At 44.7% G+C, this 25,886-nt stretch overlaps 1 protein-coding gene across 5 annotated transcripts in view; it reads left to right on the top strand.

The window, feature by feature from the left end:
- The window catches only part of DTNB (dystrobrevin beta), a 672,321-nt gene that overhangs the window by 593,556 nt on the left and 52,879 nt on the right, over positions 1-25,886 (top strand). For all 5 annotated transcript variants that reach the window (XM_069233646.1, XM_069233645.1, XM_069233644.1 and 2 more), the window contains one exon: positions 4,536-4,695. In XM_069233646.1, the coding sequence (XP_069089747.1) occupies positions 4,536-4,695 (160 nt within the window). The remainder of the gene's footprint in view (positions 1-4,535; positions 4,696-25,886) is intronic.

Raw genomic sequence — 25,886 nt, 5'->3', positions numbered from 1 at the left:
AAGTTTATATGGTCATGCCTGTGTGAATAAAATGTAAAGCTTTTGCACAGTACTTGATGTTGTTGATGGATAGAATAAATAACTTTTATAACCCATATTACTGTGGTGGAGGGGCAGGAGAGTACCCCAGTTTTGAAGGAATAGAGTATAAGTGAACAGGTTAGGGTAGAGCATACATGGACTTCAAGCGTCAGCTCTCTTTCTGTTGTGTGCGCGTCTCTACTCCTGGAGTCTCTTTGGTGGCCGGGCAGTAGACATGACAAATGTCAATATCCAGTCTGATTACTGGCATATTTATATAGATTGGTAATCTTCTTGAAAGAAGAGTATCCATGAGAAAAAAACGTTATCAAAGGAAAATAACTTAGGGGCTGATGCTTATTTGGGTGCTAGAGGAAATCCTCAGCTATACGGAGGAGGTGCCAAACCCGTAGAAGAACCCACCAAAAGAACTAATTCCCCTAAACTATTCATACGGGGGAGGAAATTCCACTGGTGTGTTCTCTAAATTTAGTAACCAGATGATTTTCTGAAACCACTCGACTCATGCGGGGACCACACTCGACTATGCACAGTGGAGATGTGATATCCACTGAGCATCGGGTCTCAGTGTGGATGCTGTTAAGACATCACTGACGGTATTAAAGAAGCTTTAATTCTGTGTTCTGGAAGCAGCTCCATGCCTCACTGCACTGACTGCACAGGAACCAGAGGTGGTGTTGCTGTTTTCAGTACCTCCTCCAGAGTGGGACCAGCTCTCAGCTGTCGAAGCTTGAAAAGCAGACCTTCAGCCCTTTGCCTCGCGACCACTTACCTTACATTGAGAAAAGTTATTTCTCATGCACTAGTTTGGTTCATTCAGCGTGCTACACTGCTGTCACCAAGATCATGTTTACATAGTGGACTACTCAAACATTCTGATTTGTAGGAAAATATGTAGGATCTTCCACAGCCGCAACAAATGGGACCATCACCTATTTAATTGGAAGTGAATGGTAGATATTTTGGGTGAGACCAGCTTCTAGGTTAAACAGGGGTTGCAGGTAAATTCATGTTTTGTACGTGAACATACATAGACAATTTTCGATTAGTTACACGGTCTGGTACATTTCAGCAGTTTGTTCTTGCCAGCACTCTTTAGAAACCTCACCCTTTAGAGTCAACTCTGAAACTTTGACAGCCTTTCTGAAAAATGAAGATGCTGAAATTTACTTTGCTAAAACCATGCAATCGAGAAGAAAGCCAACAGCAAAGCTGATATGACTTTGTTAGAAAGATCTTCAGAAGATTGCGGCGGGCTCCACTTAAGCTTTAAATTTCGCTTTGGAGTATTAACAAAAGCTCAAAGGGAACTTCAAGAAATGCTCATTGGTCACTTTGGTGCCAAGAGAGCTGCAGTAACCATAACAGAAACTCAAGAGGTCAGTCATATTTCTACTCGTATGGGCATTGTTTCTCTTCGATATTTCTGAAAGTGAAATGGATCTTCGGGTACCAGCTTATTTTTTCATTTTAATACAATTCTCTCCTCTAGTGTGATTACCTTCTCATGCAAAGGAGCGGAGATTGTGCCTACCTTTAAAAAGATCCCCAGCTTATTATAAGTCAATCTCCTTCATTGAAGATAATTTTTGCCTGATTTGTCCTCTCGGATTCAGGGAATCTTACATGAGAATGGGCCAGTCTTCCCTGCAGAGGGAGTTTTCAGGAAGGTTGGGAGCACTTTAAAACAGTCCTTCAGGCTTTGCCTGCTCCTCCTGAAGGTTGGCAAGCTGAAGAAGGGCCATCTGTTCTTTGGTTTCATCGAACAGAGGGCAGCTTTTCATTTAAAATGATTCTTGTGTGGTATTCTTTGTGGCATTCATGAATTAAAGAGCTGTTGATACAGCTGGATGCTGCTCTCCATAGCAGCTGCTGTGCAAAGGGGAAACTTGATCAGAGTATTGCAGTTGGCGTACACCAGGGGTGTACTCCGGTTCCACCGCTTAAGTATTTTTAAAGGTCTTCTAGACAGAATGAGTACAGCCGCTCCACTTGTCCTCAGCCTCCCTGTTTTATTTGCAGATGATTCGATTCTGTGGTCTGCAGTGAGACGGTATTGCATGCAGTACTTGGGGCTTTTCACAAGCATTGGAAAAAGAACAGTTGGTAGAAATTCTGCCAAAAGTAAAGACATTGGGGGTCATAACAACCCCGGCGGTCGGCGATAAGAAAGTACCACCAACAGGCTGGCGGTACTTACCGCCACATTATGACATTGGTGGGTTGGCTGAAGCCAACCCGCCAATGTACCAATCCGACTGCCACTGCAGTAACAGCCACCGGGCTGGAGATATCCATGGCAGTAGGCCATTTCAGTGACAGGGAATTCGTTCCCTGTCACTGATATGGGTCTCCCACCCCTACCTCTCCAGTCACCCCTCAACCCCCCCCACATCCACGCCCCCTTCACACACACGCATACACACACTCATTCACACATACATACACGCATGCATACAGCCAATCACACACACATCCGCACACACTTCCAAACATACAAGCAGACATGCATTCACATTTCACAACATATACGTACTCACACGTCAGTACATGCACACACGCATTCAACACTCATCACACACTCACATTCACACACACACATACATTCACACACCCCCACACACACACAGGCAACACACCCCTCCCCTGTATTACACCCGACTTACCTGTATCCATGGGGTCCTCCGGCAGGAGACGGGACGGGGCGCCGCTAACGCCAGCAGCGCCCACCAGCAGAACATTGCCAGGCCGTATTATTTTTCATAATACGGCTGGCGGCGGTCTACTGGTGTGGCGCTGCTGGTGGTAGCAGCGCCACCCTACCACCATCCACCGGCATTGCCACAGCCGGATTTCCGCCATTCTTGTGGCAGAAATTCGGCTGTGGTCATAATATGGCGGACGTCTGGTAGCCACAGCGACGGTCTTGTGGCGGCCGTTGCCGTGGCGGTTGGCGTTTTTTTACCGCCAATGTTATAATGAGGGCCATTGTCATGAGTACTGAATGGGTGCAAGATTGGCATCATTTTGGGTTTAGGCAATTGCAGCTGGAAAAAAAAGAGCTAACATCCTCAAGCGAGAGACAGTTTGTTTTAAATGTAAGTGGGATGAGCCTTTTGCTGCTGCATTATGCGGAGCCACAATGGAGGTAAGTCAGGCATGACTCCATAGCAAGGGTTGAAAATATGTTTTGGAGGGCACTATTCCAGTTAGGGCAAGGAATCCCATATGTTCCTTTAAGAATTGATCCCGCCCTGAACAATATTGGATAGGTGGGGGGCTCAAAGTCTTCTTGTTCTGCCTTTGGATGTGGTCTAATCCTTGTACCATAACTCCCATATGACAACTGGCAGATATATTAACATTCTGTCATACAGCTGCTGCCCCAGGGTCTGGCTATGGTGAGCCCTGCTGTAGGACCTACGGTGCACACCTGGTGAGGAAGTTGGAATATTAAAGTATACATACTGCGGTACACATAGTTGGACATTTTGAGAAAGCTCTGGGGAGCTGTATGAGCTGTCAATATTTGGCTTTTGTGCTTGGGTGGGGGAATAAAGCTTATTTGATTACAATGTTCCTTTCACCTTCAAGGCAGTTTGTCCTTGTTTGTTGATTGGTGATTGACCCCTTCAATACAAGAACTGACCACTAGGGTAGTTTTACCCATCCATGTCAAGGTTCTGCCTGTAACGAGGATGGCTTATCACTGTTTTCCCTGTGGCAGATGACGGCGTCACTGGTAAAAACTCATCTTTCCAAAATACAAAATCCGGGAGGATAATTGTCTGCAAGATACTCAGAGGGCTGATCCATCGTGAAAAATTGATGAAAAGCGAGGACAGCTGGCTGCCATCCGTGTTAGAAAAAGAACTCAGTAAAAAGGACATGATGAGCCGCCAATTTGAAATAGTTGAGTTTGGTTTTTTTCCATCGAATTGGAATTTCAACGCTTTTTAAATCTTTTTGGAAACTGATGAAGGTCCTCCCTGGGGATACGCCAACAATCACTTAGGAGTTGTGTATGGAGTCGTGTATGCTGATATGCGTTTTTCTTCTCTGTGAAGCTGTGTTTTTCAAATGTTGTATGTAGATGGATGTTCTACTTTTTTTTTATACATGTTTACATTCTAAAGGCTTTTACCCCTCTTCCCCTGTGATTAATATCTTGCAGATATTCTTAAAGCCAACGTTTCTGCTGAAATATTTTAGAATGTGATCCTCGTAGAATGTTTATCTCTTCACCCAAAGTAATTCAGGTTTCTGTGGCTTGGTGCATGCCAAGGTATGGTGAGATTGCCCTTCAGTGGTTGTGTGGGGTGCAGGGAGGGAAGGCTTTGCATGGGTGCAGTAAATGAGAGAAGGCCAGAAATAAGTGAACTCAAGCCACACGTCTCACCAAGGTCATTGGAAGGGGACTATGCTTGTGCTGCAGTTTCTCTTGCGAGGAGAGAGTTTGTACCCTTTGAAAAGCAGTGTCCATTCTTCTCCAGGCTCAGACGGCCGGATCGCCGCATTCATCGCCCAGCCATGGGGCCAGCTGTCCTATGCCCATGCCTGTGAGATCTACGTCAGCCGGCTCAACCCCAACCCATGTACCTCAAGAAACCCTGGCTGGGCTGGGAGGAGAAGTCCAGGAGGCCTTTTCACAAGGTGAGTGGTGTTTAAATGGAACCAGCTGGAGAGATGGGACTTTTCCTGCTAACTAAACTCAATCAGTTTATCCCTTACAATTGCATACAAAAAGTGCCATAACATTAAGTGGCTCGTTAAATGGAGCAGATACATTTGATGTAATTCATAGAAAAAAATCTGAAATGTACTCTCCTAAGTTTTTCCTACGTTTGGAGTAAATTTCGTTATTTGGAATTCACAAAGTTTTCAGAGTGCGCACCTGGTTACCTGCATCATTAGTACTCCTGTAAGTCTTTTATGAAGCCTGATCTGTGACTGCTTAAGCATTTTCTTATGCTTACCTGTACTCGTTTTACATGTGGAAAAATTACTTGAATGAGTGCAATTTTTAATTTCTTCCACGGGAAAAACCGTTTGGCCCAAGAATAACGTTTTTCTTCTTCTTTATATCCTAGTGAGTATTTAGTCTCATGAAGAAGGATGCATGTACGTTTTTGTGAATGTAAAGCCATGTTTTGTAAATAACAAATATACTTTACAGGCATTAAAGAGGCTAGTTGTATATGTAACTTAAGTTTACCGGCAACCTAGCTTGTGAATTGTCGTAGTTGGACTCTTGCTGTAGGCAAGACTGTTGGTTTAAAGAGGACAGTACTTATGTTTGTAGGCAACTATGCCAATCCTACAATAAAACATAACTGTCGTCCCAACCCTTCCGGCTCACAAGCAGCACCTCACCAAGACTCTAAATAGTCCAAGGTGATTTGTGGCAGCCTTTACGCATGGACTCAAGAACATGACATCTCAGGGAACGTCGTAATTAAACGGAGATTACCCTTTTCTCACATTAACAATATGTCTCAATCATACACAGGCAATGAAGAAGATGCAGTAGAGTTTCAATAAGATTTATTTAATTAAAACTGCAATCTGCGATAAGTTGGATCGGCTGCAATGATTAAGATAATGCAAGAAACAGAATTGGAAAGATAAGAGTCATTAATACAAAGACCCCCACCATCTTACAACATCACTCAATATCATGAAGTGTGTGATATGTCCTAATACCCTAGCCTGTAGGCCTAACCTCTAACCCAGAAGAGAGCTAGGTGTGTTAAACCTCAATCTGTCAATGCCATGTCCATGAGAAGAGCCCCCCAATCCTTGTTACCTTGGAATGAGGTCTCTAGCTCAAACTCCGCAGGAACACGAAGACTGGGTCAGTATCAAGACGATGTGCCGCAGCGATGGCATCTGGTCGGAATCCCTCTATCTATCTGATAAAGTGAGGAGTATATATACAGATCTGCCTGGACCCCTGACATGGGTTAGTTCCCAAACAATAGATAACAAGGCGTGCTTGGGACGGTAATTAGTATAAACAATTCCCTCGAAAGCGGAAAGAAAGAAAGTACCTAACACGGACACCTTCAGTTTGTATTTGTCGCCTGATCTTGACGCCTTAGCGCAGTGGCACTGATAAGGAAAATCAAAACATGGGCCTAAGTCAATACAAGGCAGCCATCTTAAAAGAATTAATTAAATAAATGCGCTAACACAGGGCAGGCTAAGTAGGGTAAAAGTCACTGGGTGACGGGGCCAACGGCTAAGCTAACTCCTGTATCCCTATTAAAACAAACTAGGATTCACCATACCCTTCCCATTGCCATAACAAGTATGATGCCGTATCTGGACGTCACCAAGGGTGAAATAAATCGCAAACGCAAAAATGCTCTGGACTAAAAGCTAAAAGCATAACAACTAGCTAAAATTTTTTGTTTAAAAACATGTTAAAAACAAAAGCTAAAAAACATATCAAGAGATATAATGTCGACCATGACAAGCAATGCAGGCCAAAGTAAGAACAATAAACGTATAATTTGAATTTAAATCGAAGCCAATCATCAAATTATTTACAATAGTCATGATCTAGAAGAGCATCCCCGGAGTCATTAAACGGAAGGGACCCCAAGAAAGAGGCCACACCGTCAGATGTTAATCGATCACCGGCTAGGCAGATGGATCCACGGAGCAGTAGTGCGTAGAAGTCTCTTGTGCAGGTTCACCTACAGTAGCATCATCCTCTGTGGTGTAGCGAGCCAACTCGGTGAGCATAGAATGCCTCACGAATCAGCCTGAGTCTCAAGGGGCACGACTGTGAGCGAACCCTCAGCGGGGACATCAGCAGTTCTTGGTCCACAGGAGGCACTGGCGAAACAGCAAGGCACACTGTCGGCAAGTGTTCAGAGAGGCACCATGTGCAGTGAAAGACCGGTTGCACGCACCGTAGGAGTGGTCTGAATGTCAATGACCAATCACGCTCCAATTCCATCACCAAGGAAGCATCTAAGATCTGAACCATGTGCTCACTGCATAGTTGTGCGGGTGGCAGCAGCTCCATTGCTGTGTTTAGCTGAAAAGACACAACCACTTCGAATCAGAAGAAATAGCAGCAGTATCCCGCCAATCAATGTAAAAATAAGCGGAAAGCCACCAAACACACTTGAAAAGAGTGAATGGATGGCCGATGGAATGACTCTGAAGATAGTTTGGAAGATGGACACAAATCCAGACCCAACAGCCTTAAAGAAATGTTCAATCCCGACTGTGCTCGAGGCGTTAAAAATTCTGGAAACCAATTCTCCAAAGTGCTTGGGGAAGTTGGTATTTATTAGGGATTGTATTTCGGCTGATGATTGTGCAATCTGCAGAGCATACATCTCGCGACTGTTTTTGAAACAGTAGCGCCTTTATTCTGCTCAGCTTGTCATAATTTACATTAATAGTTTCAATGTGAGGCCACATTTCTGATACCTTTATCTCTCGTGTGGGAACATGTAACGACCTTAGAGACGGAGATTGCGTAGGCAATTCCTGGTCGCATACTGCAAGAGTTTTGGTCGCTCAGCACCACATAACTTCCATTTGAAAGAACATGAAATGCCGGTCGAATCAAAGGGACGGGAGTACCCTTCAGAAAACAAGCCAAGTTCACGTCCCCCGAATTGCAGAGGCCATGAAGTGATACCTGCTTGCATATCATTGAATGACCAACAGTAGTCTCACATTCGCTTCCGCTAAGAAAGACCTCTGTTTCGCCGTTCAGACACTTGTAATCAAAAGGTAACTCCCACTCTTCTTTAATATAGCTATCGTCCAGTCATTCGTATCTGCCCACAGCAAGATGTTTCCTGCATTTCGAAAAGTGGAAATGAGCATATTAATGATGCCATGTAAGAGCCATACCGTTGAAGGACTCTTTGCAACTGTAAAAGGCAGCTTTTCTAACTTCTCTACATGGAGCATGGTGAAACTTGATTCCCTTTTAGCCATTGTCTGCTGTTCTTTGGATAGATTAAAAGCAGTGAACAATTCACTACCGTTAATATAACTCCATGGACTGTGGTCATTTTTCAACATCTGCAACGTCCAACCTAACTACACAATGGAACGCATCTGACTTTGTCCATGATATAAATGGGACATGTCTGTATGAATTATATCTATCGCAGATGACACAATATTAGTCAGTGAATAAATTCTGTTGGACAGTGTATTCATGCCGTTATCGACAACAGCCAAAGCCTTCTCCAGGTTCTCTCTGTCTATGTGCCTTAAGTGTGTGTTGCGGCTTCTATCTGAGAGAGCTTCCAGATCTCCTTGTACATAGCATATATTAATCTTTTAGAACTGGGCTTTCTAGGACCTAGCAAAGAGTCCTGCAGTCTTCATCTTCAGAAAGAGTGTTAAGATGTTCTTTAGCTGCGGCTAACGTGTTCTACTGTATCCATTGTTGGCACAGCTTACCCACACTATATGTTGCAACTATACCTGTGTGTTGACCCGAGATAAAGCGAGGGTCTGGCCGACTAGTCTTGAAACCCCTAGAGGAATTCAAAAACCGTGCCTGACATCCTTTTGTGTCAATTGGCCATATTAACCACCTGCCGGGACTGGAAAGTGAAGAATTATAAGTACCGGCCTGAACCATTGCATCTAGGAAGACTCAGTGACAATTCAGGAAGGATTGCCAAACGACAACCTTCGCCGGTGTGGGGATACTGGGCGTGTTCATGTCTTTAATTTTTGCTAACTCCAGACAAGATGTCTGTTGAATAGTGTCATTTAAAAAAATTATTTGAACAGGAATCAATCATGCTCTAAACAATGCTTCCCTACCCTGTATCTGCCAATCTTGTGTTCCCCATACACTCTTTAAATCAACAGTGTTTTTCCAGTATTCGTAACCTTCAACTGTAAGACAGGAAATAAAGGATGCTGAATAAATCAGTTTAGTATCAGTTAGCAACATTTTCCTAATCTTCGAAGGAGGCAATTTGAAATAATATGTTGCTGATTTTTTTTATATCATGCCCAGCGAAACATGTGAATTTGTCTAAATAGTTTTTTGGCTCCCCACTGGTGGTGTAGAACAGTGTTCCCACTGTGTGAAGTTAAGTACTGCTCTGTGCCTAGTGGCACGTGCAGTTAGTAATGTCCCCAGTTAGTATAACAGAACATTTTCCCATAATTCTTTGTATTTCTATATACATCACCACTTTCAAACACCGAAAGTCCTTCATTTCAGTTAACATAGAATCAACCGTCTGGACATCCCAATCATCAGATACAACCCCAGGTGTAATGACTTCTGTCATTGAAATTTTAAACACATATGGAACGTGAATGACCTCAGTAGGCCCGTATATATCAAATGGAACGTTGTCCCACACAATACCATCAGGAATTGGTACAGCTGAAATGTTCACAAGGGACAAGTCTCTTCAGACCTTATGTGAGGAATGATGTGGAGTTAAGATTACATCCACTAGCTCAACTGAGGAGCGGTCAGGAAGGTAATGACCATTTATGAATAAAAAGAAAACAGTCACAAACCCAATCCATAAGACAATGCAAAAAATGTCAAACAGAACCATATATAGTTCCACAGGCAAATTAAATAGTTGTTTTTAAGCCATATGTATAGCCTACGTGTCCTCGATTCATTTTCAATCGCTGGAGTGGATGACTCTGAAGAAAAATCATCAATGTCAATGAAATATCCAGAAGCAGTCTCTGCAAAAAGTGGAGCTGGTGCACTACTGGCATGTTGGTCCACGGCTTGTGGAGGCTCATGGGAGACGGTGTCATCAGTCTGTGAAGTGTTGGTGTGAAAAACAGCCAAATCTTGGACAGGTGCCGACGTTGACGCGGCAACTGGAACCAGCAGAAGCTCATTTTCTGCCCTCCCCATGGTCGGAGAAGTGTTTGAAATATCATTGGACATTGTAATGTAGTCTGAAGTAGCGTTGTTAATTCTACTTTGAAGAGGTATGTCCTGTTGGGTAGTGAGAGGGTATCGGGGACTACCCAAGGGACCTCTGGGTCTACTGTGTAAGATCGGCCACATGGTGAACCTTAATGTCATCATTTGAAATGAATCTGTTTGTTCTCAAACCTGGCAGTGGTGGTAAGATGACAGTTCTGGTACCTTGTATTCCCAAGACTGGGACCAGTGCTCTGTAGGATGGGCTGAATTCCTTCTTCACAGCAATCTTCTCACATACCATATCCCGACTTTAGGAATCCAGCCAATGGAAGTTGTTGGTAAATCCCTTATTCCTAAGGTGGCAGCACTGGCGGATGATTTATCATCACGAAATTGCTGAAGCTCCTGTAAGACAGTGAGACGTTTATTTATGTCAAAAGGTGTTTCTGCTACCACCAAACCAGGGCCATCAAGATCTGGGACATATATAGCTATCCCAAAGAGAACCTCATATGGAGTGCGTCCCCCCAAGGACTGTCTTGGCAGATTGTTCAGTGCTCTCTGGACTCCATACAGGTGATGAAGCCAGCTGTGGCCAGAACCTAATACTCTGGCTGTTAAGGACTGCTTTAGATCACTGTTCCACCTCTCCATGACCGAATTTCCCTCGGGATGGTATGGTGAGGAGTAATGGAATTCAACACCTATCGTTCCCATGGGGTCCCTGAATGCCTTAGAGGCAAATGCAGGGCCCTGGTCCGAATGGAATGCCGCAACCGCCTATTTACCAATAAAGATCAGCAATTATTTTATAACAGTTCGAGCGTCAGCCGACCACTGCGGCCATACCCACAGGAATCTAGAACAAGAGTCTACAGCGACTAAGATGTATTTGTATGCACCATCAGGTTGTAGCGTACCGCAATGGTCCAGGTACATACATTGTAGTGGCCTGCTGGACACTAAGAGGGATGTCTGTGGAGGGCGTTTGATATTGGAGCCCTTCATTTGCTGGAAAATATCACAACAAAGGACATATTGTTTCATCTGTTTGTATAGATCTGGCCACCAGAAGCGTTTATGTATGAGTGTTACTGTGGCCGAAACGTCAGCATGTGCAGAAGCGACACCCTCATGCGCTGCTTTAATTAGACCTGGTCTCTGGTCTTCTCAGGGGATCGCTCGATCCCCAACCCCAGGAATTATTGCACAGGCAACATTCTGTGCATTGATGTGGTATGTATATTTCATAGGGTATGCTTTCGGAAGAGACTTTTGAAGCCTTCACGCAGCCAGTATTTCAGTATCCAACGTCGTCTGAGAACGAGTCACTGCAGCCACAGAAGCCGTAGCCACTGCATATTTGGCTGCTTCATCAGCCAAAGTATTACCAATAACGTGTACTCCTACACGTTGGTGGCCCAATGTATGTACTATATGGACACACAGTAGCTTCTCCTTAAGATCAGCCACCCTCCCCCACAATGTTTTATGGTGTCCCTTTGGAGTCTCTAAATCCGTTCACTTTCCAATGATTAAGATAATCATTGTAGGACTGGATGCTGTAGTATGAGTCACAGACAATTAAAGTCAGCAATCCTGGCTCTGTGTGGTCAAGCACTAATAGCAGGGCTTTAAGTTCAGCCAGCTGAGCTGTGCAGTCTCCTAGGGTCTGCGTGTACGTATTATGAGGGTGAAAGATGCCATCCTCCATCATTCCACTCACGGCTGCGCAAGCGGCTGAATATTGATGTTTCGTACCCACAGCTGGTTGTGCTGAACCATCAGTATAAATGACAGCATGATATCTGTCAAGTGGTAGGATATCTAGAGGAGTGGGTACTCCTGTTCATACTGGAGATATTCTTGTGTCTGAAGTTTTGGATCAAAGATATAGTCAATGTCATTGACTCCAATGTGGATGTAATGCTTTAGCGTTTGGAACGCTTGCTTTAGTGACAGCCTCTAACGCTGGCACCCGGGTAACAACAATAATGTGTTTCCCTTGGGATCTCTCCTTAATGACCGCCATTTGAACTGCAGTCAGAATCTTTTCTGTGGGTGCAAAACATTGTTCTGCATTCGAATATAAATGTGATTTATATGATATGGGCACTGTGTCACCCTCATTGAAAGTGACATAAGTAAACCCAATGGCACCAGCAATTATTCAGATAACCAAATTTGTTTTGTTGTCACGTGTGTGTAAATGTTTGGCTTCTAGCATATCCTGCTGCAATCCCTTAAGGATGCGTGTGTGTTCAACTGTCCAGTGTTTGCTAGAAAAATCTAGGCGTATTAAGTCATAAAGTAGCTTGATACGTTGTGCATAGTCAGGAATGTATGTTCTGCCAAAATGAAAGAAGCCAAGCAGTGACTGTACCTTCTTGAGCGTGTTAAGTGGGTGCAATTGTGCACATTTCTCTAGAAAGTGTGGGGCCAGGCTCTTCCCCTCATTTGATAGTTCATATCCTAGGAACAATACACTGAGAAAGGCTATCTTACTTTTCATAAAGTTAAATTTGTAACCGAAGTCTGAGAACCCTAAAAATATTCGATCGACCCTAACAAGATGAATGGTAAGGTCATCGTCTGTGAGACAGATGTCATCCACATAGGATAACGCCTCAGGGTCTAAATCATGTAATATAGATGTCACGCGGGCTGAGAACAGCCCTGGACTGTTCTTATAGCCCTGGGGCAAACGACAAAAGTGTTTCTGTGAGCCGAATGAGAATGCACTTAGGTCCCGACTTTCTTGTGCTACGTTTTGGCAAAAAAATCCAACGTTGTTTTGTACTTTTTGTGCACTATATTGTTAATTAGTGCCGTGCTATGTGAATTTTGTATAGCGTATGTATGTGTATGACTGTTTAAGTGTCTGTAATCTAAGACTATTCTGTATGAATGGTCTGGTTTCGCAACCGGGAATAACGGGTTATTCATTGCACAGGCACAGGGCTCAATTACTCCTTGATATTCGAGCTGAGTGAGGATCTCCCTCACTGGAGCCTTAGCCTCGTGCTTAACAGGATATTGGGGCTGAGGTTGGGGTGTAGACCTGATAGGTGTTACATGGCAAGGAGATTCCTTGTCCCAACCTACATGATTGCGGTATAATGCAGGTGCCTGCATTAAAGCCCAATCAACAGCGTAGGCTTGTTTTACCGCCTCTGGAACAAGATTAGAGAAAGAAGGCAAAATGGCATCTTTCCCATGTGGTAGCTTACGGACGTGGTCAGGCAGCCAATCTCGTTCGGCCAATAGAATGTCACAATTAAGTTCATCCCAGAATATTACCTTAATGATGCGTTCTATGTCCCCTTAAATTTGAATTTTTAAATCATATACCCTATCGGGTGGGAGAATGCACCGTCAACAGTTTCAACTGCAGTTAAATTGCTAGTTGCTGTCGCATCTAGATTTTCTTTCAGACTCTGGCGACACATTGTGACTTCTGCTGCGCTGTCTAACAGTGTCACTGCCCACGTCATGTTCTTCAGCAATACTCTCAAGTGTACTGGCCTTTTTAACTGACAGTGCTGCCACCTTTTTCTTTTTAAACTGTGACTTCTGTTGTGGGGACTTATCTTCTTTTTTGTCCGAAAACTGCGGCAAGTATTTCTTTTGTTTCATGTACTCAGGACGTCGATCAGGACAGCCCCCTCTCTCGCTACGTCTATCCGGTGCATCCCGAAAGGAACGAGAGGGATGTGAATCAGTATATCTGTCAGAAGTTTTTATACTTTCTCTATTCCTGAGAGCGTACCTCCTTTCAGAGGTCTCCGGACGTGGAGAATCTGCTCCCTTATTCTGTCTTTCATTAAATTGTTTTTATTTATCCCAGCGCTTTTTGGTATTTTTTTGTTTTTGTATAACACCATCCTTAGTTGGTGGTACTTTGTATTTCAACCTTTTTCGGTTCGGCTCCCAAGTTATCCCGGCCTACACTGGTATAGGTGTCGGAAGTAACTCTCGGTAGCTCTCTCTTGCTCCAAATGTGGAATCTCTCGGAAACGCTGGTGTATAGCCAGTGCTACCGCTTCCCCTTTAATGTTACTGAGTTTTATTGAGGTGACTGTGTCAAAGTTACGCATTAGTTTTATCCCCAAATCTAGGGCTGGTGCAGTTCCGTGCTCATTCTGTATTTGTTTTAACACTTCCAGTAAATTAGCAAGTGTCGGGGTACCATGTGTGGTAGTGTATACAGCAGCGAAGACTGTACCCCATGTGGCACAGTCCTCCACTGAAGGAACCATCCCGAAAGGCAAACATATAGTGAGAATTCTATGTTTCTCCTGTGGTCCCGTATGGGGATACACAGCTTCTAGCTGATTTGTTTTCTGGGCTTTCCAGAACGGTATTTTCTCCTGTTCCGTGGGTACTTTACCCATAATGGTATGTACTGTTTGTGGATTAATTCCAGTCGCCAATTGGTATCCAGCAGGTGCTGGACGCGCTGGTGTTGTATTTAATGTTCGCATTACGAACTGAACTAGTCGTCTATATAGCGTTACTAATTCAAGATATAATTATCGCAGGTCTGCTGCCTGCATGTTTTGTATACCCGGGTGAGGTGTGTATGTGGCGAACATGGGCCATGTTGTTCCATCATTACCAAAAGGACCTAACCGCACACATAATATTACATGTGGTAGGGGCCTTCCAACCAGTTCTGATGCTCTTGATATGTGAGCAGTATTTCATGATAATGGTATGCTTGGTATCGTGGAGGTACATTTGCTATTCTATATGTGTGAAATGTGACTGATCTGCTGTCTTCCTCAGGAAAGGTGACCCAAGAGTAGAATGTTTCTGTTTGGTAAGCTTCATTAGCTTCTACGATAAATGTGACATCCCCGCCCTCTTCGGTTAAGCCATGCGCTACTAGATATAAACTTAATGCTTGTCTAGTATTCTCAGGAATGTCTATGGCGTTAGCCATATTTGTAAAAATGAGTGAAGAGATGGAACACCAAGTGGGGGGGAGCAGTGCTTTTATTAGTTTGAGCTCGAACAACCTACAGCTTAATTAGGTGGTCCATGTTCAGCTGCAGAGGATTTTCCCCAAGACCACAGACGTCTCTGAAAAAATGGTACTTAGGGTACCCGCGGTATGTGAGACTGTGATAATCAAGGTATCCATAAATTAGTGCCTAAACACCATCGTTGGTGGCGCCATGTCGTAGTTAGACTCTTGCTCTAGGCAAGACTGCTAGTTAAAAAAAATGACATAACTTATGTTTGTAGGCGACTATGCCAATCCTACAACAAAACGTAACTGTCGTCCCAGCCCTTCCGGCTAACAAGCAGCATCTCACCAAGACTCCAAATAGTCAAAGGTGATTTGTGGCAGCCTTTACGCATGGACTCAAGAACATGACATCTCAGGGAACGTTGTGGTTAATCGGAGATTACCCTTTTCTCACATTAACAACTTGTCTCAATCATACACAGGCAATGAAGAAGATGCAGTAGAGTTTCAATAAGATTTATTTAATTAAAACTGCAATCTGCGATAAGTTGCATGGGCTGCAATGATTAAGATATTGAACAGTGCAAGAAACAGGATTGTAAAGATGAGTCATTAATACAAAGACCCCCACTATCTAACAACATCACTCGATATCATGAAGTGTGCGCTATGTCCTAGTTCCCTAGTCTGTAGGCCTAACCTCTAACCCAGAAGAGAGCTACGTGCGTTAACCTCAATCTGCCAATGCCATGTCCATGAGAAGAGCCCCGCAACCCTTGTTACCTTGGAATGAGGTCTCTAGCTCAGACTCCACAGGAGCACGAAGACTGGGTCAGTGTCAAGGCGACGTGCCGCAGTGATGGCATCTGGTCAGAATCCCTCTATCTGATGAAGTGAGGAGTATATATACAGATCTGCCTGGACCCCTGACGTGGGTTAGTTCCCAAACAATAGATAACAAGGCGTGCTTGGAACGGTAATTAGTATAAACAATTCCTTCAAAAGCGTGAAGAGGGAAAGTACCTAACACGGACACCTTCAGTTTGTTTGTATTTGTCACCTGATCTTGACGCCTTAGCACGGTGGCACTGATAAGGAAAATCAAAACATAGGCCTAAGTCAAAACAAGGCAGCCATCTTAAAAGAATTATTTAAATAAATGTTCTAAAACAGAGCAGGCTAAGTAGGGTAAAAGTCACCGGGTGACGGGGACACGAGCCTGCAAGCCAACGGCTAAACTAACTCCTGTATCCCTATTAAAACAAACTAGGATTCACCACAGAATCAGTCCCTCAGAGTCCAATTTCATTTCCTTTTTAAAATGAACGATTCTTTCTCTATAAAGTTTGTTTCCTCACCGTAAAGTGCTCCCCCATCAGAGCTACTACCAGTGCTACGTTTGGTGTTGTTGCACTGCGTTTAGTTCCTTAACAATACTTATACTACTCCTCACGCTCTCCAGCTACTTCTCATAGCAGTTCTGCAGGTTCACGCTACCGCTAGTACTATGACTGTAGACAGCCCTGCCAAGTGTCACTCATCAGGGGTTAAATTGGCGCATATGGGCACCTATTACCACACTAAAACTAAATGTCACACAAATTAAAGCCCCTCCCCCTGCAGTCTCTTAGTAATTTGTAAGCACAGGTCCAACCCTTCCCGGAGGTGGGCTCTGGCGCTCAGTACTCCAACAGCATTTAGCTGCTGCCTCGACTGAAGCTTCTTTAGGCTGGCAGAAAAGTGATTGTCCAAGGTTACAGTTGCTCTGTTAGGTTTTAGTCCCCGCCTCCCTCCTGTACTGTGCCTGACAAGGCTGTGCGGCCGCCTGCAGTCACAAACTGGCCACCAGCTAGGAATGCTGGCAGTGGCTGTAGTCACCAGTGAACAGAATCTGGCTGGAGCCAGCTCTGCTGTGCAGTATAAAGAAACCTGTTCTGACCTCCAGTTGTGTTTAGCTTCTTAAATTCAGTTTTATGTTTGCTGAAGATCAGATAAACACATAGGCAGGGGCGGTTCCTTCACAATGGCGAAGGAGCATTGCCCCCCTGGCTAAGCCAGAAGCTGAAAGATGAAACGATATGTCTTTATCATTTTATCTTTCAGCTGCTGGCTCAGCCAGCAGCATGTTCAGAAAGGGGCGGGCTGGGCCACGGGAGGGGGGAGAAGGGAGGAGGAGAGACTGCACCTAAGTGCTCATGTGTTTCGCGGGTCGTCTCAGGCCGGCCAAACGCACATGCGTACTTGGGTTTCTCCAGCCTGGCTGTGTGGAACAGCCGGGCTGGAGAAACTGCACAGACCCCAGGGCAGTGTCTGAACAGTAGTCCAAGCCGCTCAGATGAATCCCGATGCTGCTTTCTTGCTAGTTTTAGTATGAAAGCAGCGCCAGGATTGCTGGGGAGCCTGTGCTGGTGTCCCAGTGAATGCTGGGACACCAGAAGAAGAGGATCGAGGCAGCAGGTGGCAGCGGCGGCAACGGGAGAAGGTAAGGTTTTTCTAAATAATTTTTTATTCCCCCAGTTCCCCCGTAGCCCTCCCCACCTACCTCTCCGCTTGAGATTTTCACACATTAAGTATAATGAACTAAAAATAAAACATAACATGGTACGATTTTACCAGCAGGTACAATGTTGGTTTGAGTAGTGCACTAATCTCAGAGTTCAGGAGCACCTGATTCCGGTCCGGTGAGCCCAGAAGCGCCCATCTGTAGTGCTTTGTCTGTAGAAGTGAGAGCAGGACACTGAGTTCATTATGTTACACAGGTGCCAGCAAGTAAGCAAAAGCCCACTCCCTGCTATAGATTTGTGTTGTCACTCAACCCATGCCCATCTTCTATGGCAATTTCCCAAGCTTTGCGGGAAACTCCCTCTCTCCTCGTTGACTCCCTCCCACACTCCCTCTCCTCTTCCAGACAGACTACATCTTGCATCGTGTTCTGGATTACTCTGCATGTAGATACCTTTAGAGCACTTTAGAGAGCACCACTGCGAGCTGTAGGAGTGGGTTGAGCGGTTCCATGTGTGGTTCAGTGCAAGGCCTTTAATGAATATACATTACTATCAGAGATTAGTGTGCTCAAGCCCTTTACAGCATAGATGCTCTTCATGAAGCACGCATGGAATGCCCAAACACCTCAAGGAGCTACAAGTCGTACTTTAGCAATAATAGTCAAAGGTGAAGCATTGAGGGTTCAGGAGTCTAAGGCCATCCTTGTCAGCAGTTGCCCTCACGCCAGTAACATTCTGGGACTGTGAACCAGCAACGTTGGAGCTTGAACACACATTTCTGCACAAACAATTCAACCACAGGCCATTCTACCGTCCGAATATTCACCCCGCCTCAAAGATGGAAAAACAATGTAGCCAACGTGGAAACAGACTCTTGGCGCTGTTATAAGGCACTTTATAGTCCACAATCTTGCATTGAGGAATGAAATATGGAAAGGCAGCTTTGTTTTACCCCCGATCGAGTGTCACACAAATAGAACTGGAATGTCACACATGCACTTACTAAAACACGTACATGTCACAAATAAGCAATTTGAAATCCTGGCAGCTTTGTAGTTACTATAATTGCATCTAAAGGCACTCTTGATACATTTGGTACCACTAGTCCATTTACAAAAGCTTTTGAAGGCCCTCACCTCCGTTACTCCATCATACTTTATTTTCACCTGCTTTTCATCACTTTTTGACACAGATTCTACGAGTAAGCAATTCGATACACGAGTTACTGAAATTGTCTTGATGGAAGCTGGACAGATAAACCATAGACATGAATGCAGGAAATGCTTAACTTTGGGTCCATTTTTAGAAGCCCTATTTTATTTTTGCAATAATTATTTATTTTGTTAGTATAAGTCCAGATTACAATGCATATAGTGTAACACATTTCAAATCTTCAGACACAGAAAAACATATTGGTAACAAGCTTATATTTATTGCATAAGACTATTATTCAGAAGAATTATGCAATTTGTGCATTGTGAATATGATCTACAAAACCGTTAAGTCCATCAGAGGTGCTAGTCTATGTTTGAGATGGCTGTCACACGCTTTTTTTGGTTCCCACTTCTCAGGTGCTTTGGAAGTGTCTTGGTGCTCTGCTGATCACGGTACCAAAGTTTCTTGACGCCATGTCACGTATGTGCTTTGGGGGTGTCTTGACGGAAACGTCCTGCATGGTTCTGATACTTCAGAGTGCCCTTTCATCACCGGCGATATAAGTGGGGCTGGGCAAGCTGTAGAGCGCCCACAACAGAAGCTCTCATCACAGGACGTGGTGATGCTGGTCCTTTAAGTGGATTTCAAAGGGCTTATCTTCTGCGTTTCTCGCCGAGCTCTTTAGGGCCTTCTAGGCAGCCTTTCATTCATGCATGGGCACCAGCAGTAATCCTCTCCAGAAGTCAATGGGTTCTTTCCCTCAAGACTGTTGCTGGGAGCTCTTCCTGGCACAGTGCATACTTTCTCAGGTTTCTGGTACCAAACCTTATAAGGAGAGTTGTCAGTCTGCAACCCAACTCTGGTGCACAAACATCTTCCCCAAGCTTCTTTACTTTGTTGATGGGAAATCCTTGCACAGTAACTGGGGATTCTACCCCTAACTTTATGACCAGTTCATAGACCGAGATTGTGGAATCCAGTGGTCCAGATCTGGGACCGGTTTGAGGTAGATCCTTTGTTTTTTAATTTTGCAAATTCCTCTTTGACTGGTCCAGCTACAGTCTTTGACTCTATCAGTAGGAAGGAGGGGTGAGCTGACAGCTCACGATCAAGAGAACCCAAAAGAAAGGTAGAGGCTTCCCCATTTAACTACAACTTAACTATTTGCGGGTAACACCTCTCAGTGAAGAATGGAGCAGTGTATGGGCAAAGGCAGTCCCTACACTGCAAAGGGACCTTTTGTCTTCTATTCTCACCACCCCAGTGTCTAGTTAACTATAAGGGACCTCAGGAATGCTTTTGAGGTTGCCTAAAGTCTACATTGCTGGCCGGTAGATGTACCACTTGTGCCCAGACAGTTCACATTCATGTCCGCTGGAAGTTTAGCAAAGGACCCTGCTGCAAGTGGCTGAGCAATTTATATAGGAGAGGTTATTGGGCCCCTTTCCCAGTGCAGGTAACAGGTAAGAAGGCCTGTCCGGCCCTACTATTAAGATGAACCTGCTGCCACCAATGTCTTTCCTCCTCAGCCCAGCGTACTCTGTGAAGAAGGGCTCAGGAACTGGTGCCCCACCTGAGATCCTAGAGCCCAGCTCTGGGTCTCACTCAGTGTCACACCTAACCCTCAGCAGACATGCATGTGTCTTGTGTGCACTGAGGCATAAACCTCAACTTCACATTCAGAACTCACTATGGGGAACGAAGACATGGGGGAAGGCTTTTCCAAGTCACGCAGGGGCCGTCTTCTGTCTCTGCTACTAGTTCAAATCCTGGTCCTTCAGGGTACACCAGTGATCTAGCCATTTTGACTGCAGTGGACGCCCAAACTGATTCATTACCGGGGGCCCCAACTGAGTCATTATTGGAAGCCGTGGACAACCGGCCTAAGCAATTTCTGTGATTTGAACCTCAAAACAATATACAAAAATATAAGTTTACATAAAACACATATTGACTTAGTGAAATATTTTGTTTAATTCACAATCAAAAATAGAAAAGTTTTGAAATTTTCAGTTTTGCTTCTTTATTTGTATGCACTTTATTAATTTTACTGTTATTAATTTTGTAAACCAGTCGCGGTCCCCCTGTGTAGGTCTCGCATAACCTCAGGGGTCCTCGGACCATGGGTTAAGAACCACTGCCCTTGGGAGTATTGATATCATCCAAGCAGCAGATTAATGTCTCGAAGAACAAACCGTTGTGTGAAAGGTAGCCTGAAATGCATCCTAGTGTATAGCAGGTCTGACTCCAAATCCTCTTTCCCCTGGGAGTTCCATATACCAAGAGGATAGAGAGGCTCTAGCTGACAGCTTCACCTAGGCAGCTAGGTGCTTGAGGAGCATTGCTGCACTAGCTGGATCTACCTGGACAGGATAATTGCAGCTCCTCTTTTGCCATCTTTTCCATCCTTTACGATACCACAGATGGCAAAACGCAACGCATCAAGTCATGACCGGTGAGCAGCCAGTCAAGGCCAGTCTACTACAGAGTCATTTACTGCACTGTAGGCATTGATAGATGGGACATTTGAGGGCGCGGCTTAAGGCAGGCGTCGTCTTTGTATATCAGGGAGGCCATAAAAGAGTAGCAAGTGTTTCAGTGCCAGTCACTGACTATCTTAGTTTCAAGCTGGCCTATAGCACCAGGCTCGGGCAACTCCTAGATGTGGCAGCTATTCTGTTTTGTAGGAGTAACGCCCATAGTTCTTCAGCTGACGTAAGGCAGGATCTCTGCAGGTAGAGCAGTGTACATCCACCTCCAGGTCACAGAAGCAGCAAGCCGTTGTTTCTTTAGTCTTTTGTCCCTGTTGGTTAATACTCCACAGAAGGACAGTCAGGAATCCTGCCCCAGGTGTATTCCTTACTCTGGTTAGTGCACAGAGTCTTGCTTGAAGTCAAGACTGAACATGAAAAGCTGGGTCATGGTGACAGTGGCAGCTGTGATACAACCAAACAGTTTTAGGACATTTTATTGTGAGAGTGACCATCACACTTTGGTTTGGTGGCTGTCCCATGGTGGAATCACTGCCAGAGAAGGGCTCCCTCCCTCTTTCTTTCTCTGACTCACCAAGCATTGTCTCTCAGCACGTGGATGCTCTCTATCGCGCTGCCCAATGAGTCGAAAGAGCAGCATCTTGATCATGTGAGAAGGGGCTGGCCGTGGCCTAAATGTCTCATCTCTTTCTGGGGGCCCATCTTAGCTGCTTTTTTTCTATTTTCCACCCTACATTCTTTTTTCATTGCATTTCTAACCCTCCACCTACCGTGTTTACCCGACAGTACTGCCCAGGTGGCGTATTGTCTGTTGGTTCAGTATCTGCGGCTTTAAGACTGTGTCTCCGTCCAAAGCAGCCACTCGGATCTGATGCAGCAGTTGAAATTTTTAGAGAAACCATTTGAGTTCAAGTTCATCTTTGTCAAAGAGTAGGTTATTTTCAAGGTAGCAATCAGTGCATAAGGGTCTCTCAACATCCCTGACTCCATAGTGAATGACTCCTTGATTACCCAGGATTGCTGATGCAGACACTTAGGAAATAGTGCTGGTCTTCAGTTCTGTACAAGCAGATGCTGTCACAAATGGACGAGGTTCAGCAGTTGGAACAAATCCTTTAAGTGCTAGTAGAACCCTTGACCTAAGCAACAGCCTTTATCAAAGTATTACTTCATTGCCGGCCTTTGGTTAACCTGTCCAACGGATCTCACCCAGGAAGGCCAGCAATGCGAGTCTCCCCCCTGATCCCCGAAGACTTTCGTCCTCCGTACCAGTAGCCAATTTATTAAAAGTGCTTGGTCTGGAGAAGCAATCACTCTGGATTTAAAAGCGTACTACTGTTGTTGGGTTGACTTTACCTATATGATTGTATTTCTCCCTAATCAAAGTTTTTTTTTTAGCAACATTAGGATAATAGAAGACTGGGAAGATTATTCTAACCTATACCTTGCAGTTTACAGGCAGCTGTTTGACAATTCATAGGTCCCTGTTCTATATTAGGATTGTAATTTATGAACTGCAAGTAACAAAAGGATCTCTGTGACAAAAGCAGTAATCCACTGAGCTCTCCACATAAAATACAGTGTTGTGATCTGCGTGGTGCACATTCTTTGCAGCAGGCACATTAACACTTTGCGCTACTTTATGATGAGTTAAAACTGCCACTAGACAAAACGCTGATCGCTCTCTAGCAGGAACATTAATTACCAGTTATCTTGATATTTTTATTGTTGCCTGAAAACTGCTGGACATATAGGGAACTCTGCAGCATGTGCTTTTAACTCTATAAGTTATTTATATTTAAGGCTTTCGGTTTTATGTTTCTACTGATTTATACAGATAAATACAGACAGAAAACAGTGTGGTTCCTGTCTCTACATATTTTTAACAGAGCTAAAATACAGAAAACTGGGCATCCTTTCAGTGACTCTCCGTGCTATTGTTCATGAATCCCCCCAATAGCTGTGCAGATTGAGAGCATATGGAGTTAAAAAACGCATTACATTTCTTTAAATAACTGCACATCTCAACAAATGTTTGTGCTATTTTGTGAATATGTTTATGTGGGTTTATTGTTCATTATATTTGTCTGCTTTTAATGTCCCAAAATCGGACAGATATCAAAGTGTGAGTGTGCGCTTACTGGTTAAATAACTGTGGGAATATAGGAGTGACAGCTTTATTTATTCGTAAACAACAAAATAAATATGGATAAACAACAGTAAGATGGCCAAAACTTAAATATGGATAAATACAGAAGGAAATGTTGGAAAAAGAAATACCATAAAACCGGGAGCCCTATTTATATTATTTCCAACCCCATCCTTTCGCCAATCCCTCCACCTCCCAGGTGAACTGGTCTCACCACCCTACAGTAAGTCCTGTGCTGCCTAGAGCCAGCCGCGCGTGCGGGACCCGGACATGATGTCCCATCCGAGCGCGCGCCCCTGCCCTGCTGTGCGCGGATGCTGCTGTCCTCGTGGCAAGAGCAGCCAATGGCTTCGGACGTCTGCACGCATCTGTTCATTTTATGGATCAGTTAGACTTAACGACCAATTACTATCTGCTCTCTGCTGCTTGGGATATGAAACCCTAGCTGGACATCATTCCTGATGCGCCGAACGGGTTGTATTTGACTCATCTGAGGCCCTGTGCCGCTGGTGATTCAGGCGGGCACCCCGGAGGCGCAGTTCAAGCAGCAGAGATTTCCACACTCCTTTAGTATCTACAACTGCTTTCCTCCGCGCCGGTCTGTCTTTCGTTAATACGTTTTACAAGCAGTAGTGAGGTTCAGAAATTTCTGTTCTTTTTATTCCCCTTTATATGGATATTTAGTGTCTGATTTTAGGTGTGGTATGTGTGTTTTTTCGGACATTGCCATATTTTTTGATAATATTCAGTTTGTTAATGACTGAATCCGATAAGCTGGTCCGTCTAGGTTTCTCCATCCTCCTGCCTCTGCTGCTGTCTCCCTCAGTGCCCTACACAGGTGTACAGCTGACTGCAGGGAGGGTGAATGTGCCTCCTTACAAAAACCACATTAGTACCTAAGCACGTGTTTTTGCAGGATCTGTGGATTCTGTTGCACGGTCAGATAACATCGCACAGTTGCCATTACACTACATAATGAGCCTTTAGCTTGGCTGGATTTACTGGATAGTCACAAGAGGGTGTCAGTGCCTGTCTCCCTCTGCTTGAGTTACAGCATCCATTCTCCGCCCAGTCAGGGGACTGGGCTTCCTGCTCATGGGGTAGATCCTCTATTGCAAACTCTTCCTGGTAAAACTGACCACTGGCTTACCTATTGTAAAATATACACCCTGTTTACACGAAGAAGGTGGTTACTGGGTTGGCTAGCAACAAATGTTATTAAAGAAGCCTGGCTTACTCAGTGTTTGGGATCCTGAAGCACAAGTATAGGACTGAGGCAGAAGGGTACAGGCCCCATCCCAGCCTGCCTCTGTTTCACTGTCAGGCAAAGTCTTGTTGGGAGGGCACTCCAACATGGGAGTAGTCCAGCACTAGAGAATGTGACACTTTGGGTTGGACTCCTCCACAGTTACCGGCGCCCCATTGCTGCTTCTGGTGTCCCACCTACTGTGCCACGACCCAGAGGGACAACCCATTACAGCAACACTCCCTCTAGCTCTTCCCCACTTCTGAAACCAGCCTGGCTGCCCCCTCCTTCTACTCCTTGATACCCTTACCCAACACAGGTCTTGGGAAAGGCTTCTGAAACCCAGCTCTCAAGTCTACTCTTTTGGCACATTCTCAGAGCCACTGAAGCTGTTATTGGCAGAAAGGATGCACACCACTACAAGTGGTACATTTTGTGCTGCCATGGAGGCTCTGTCCATCAAGGCAATGGTAGCCCCATAAGAATGAAGTCCCCTATGTATTTGTGGCATCTTTAGTTTCCCTCCAAAGAAGGCGCCCATCTTCAAGCCCCAGCTGAATAGGATGGCTCAGAGAATCCGGAAGAAGTAAGTTGTCGCGCTACCTACCTTGAAGTATCTGGAGAACAAACACCAAAACTCAGTGCAGCCCCATCGAAGTTACTGAGAGCCCTCCCGCTCAGACTGTTGCGTTGATAGCAGTTCACTTGATGGGCTAGGATATGGCCTCCCACGTGGACAGAAGGTGAGGCCCGTGTCTGTGAAGTGTTTCACTATAACTAGGGCAAACTTGTCAGTGTGGGATAAAGTCAGTGTGGCAAAAGGGCTTCCCTCATTACCTTCTCTTTTCCCCAGTGTTTTTGAATGCAGAGTTCACACCCACCAAGACAGATAAGAGTTGGTGCTTATGCACAGATAAAGTTTTATTAAAATTCTAGTCCTGTATAAAAATGGGATTATTAACCATTTGAACGAATGAAAACGGAGATTCCTTTGCCTGAAACGGAGAGATGTGCGACACTGGGTGTCATACCTCGGGCTGAAAAAGAGCACTCACCCTTCACAAAATGGAGTGAGGGGAAGAAAGGCACGCGTGTTGCTACCTGAGATTTACACGCTTCTCACTTAAGAAACAGGAAGTGACAAGGCTGCTAGACAAGGGGGCTTGGAACGGGACTTGGGTAAGGAATTGACTTGAAACATAATGGGAAGACATTTGGATCAGAATGCGTAACGCAGTGAGCAGTTCTCGATGGAGTAGGTCGCTGTATATCTCGAGGATGTACTGGTACCATACACTTGCACATGCGAGACAAGGGTAAGTCTGAAAGATGTTGGCCAGAGCTGGTTCATGTGTTCAAAATATGCCCGAAATGATCATAGGACAGTGCTTGCCAGAAAATCTTATGCTGCTCTGTCAC

The sequence above is a fragment of the Pleurodeles waltl genome, chromosome 5, assembly GCF_031143425.1.
Source record: "Pleurodeles waltl isolate 20211129_DDA chromosome 5, aPleWal1.hap1.20221129, whole genome shotgun sequence".
Classification (NCBI taxonomy): Eukaryota; Metazoa; Chordata; class Amphibia; order Caudata; family Salamandridae; genus Pleurodeles; species Pleurodeles waltl.
The sequence above is the reverse complement of the archived record's forward strand: the minus strand, read 5'-3'. Positions and strand labels throughout refer to the sequence as shown.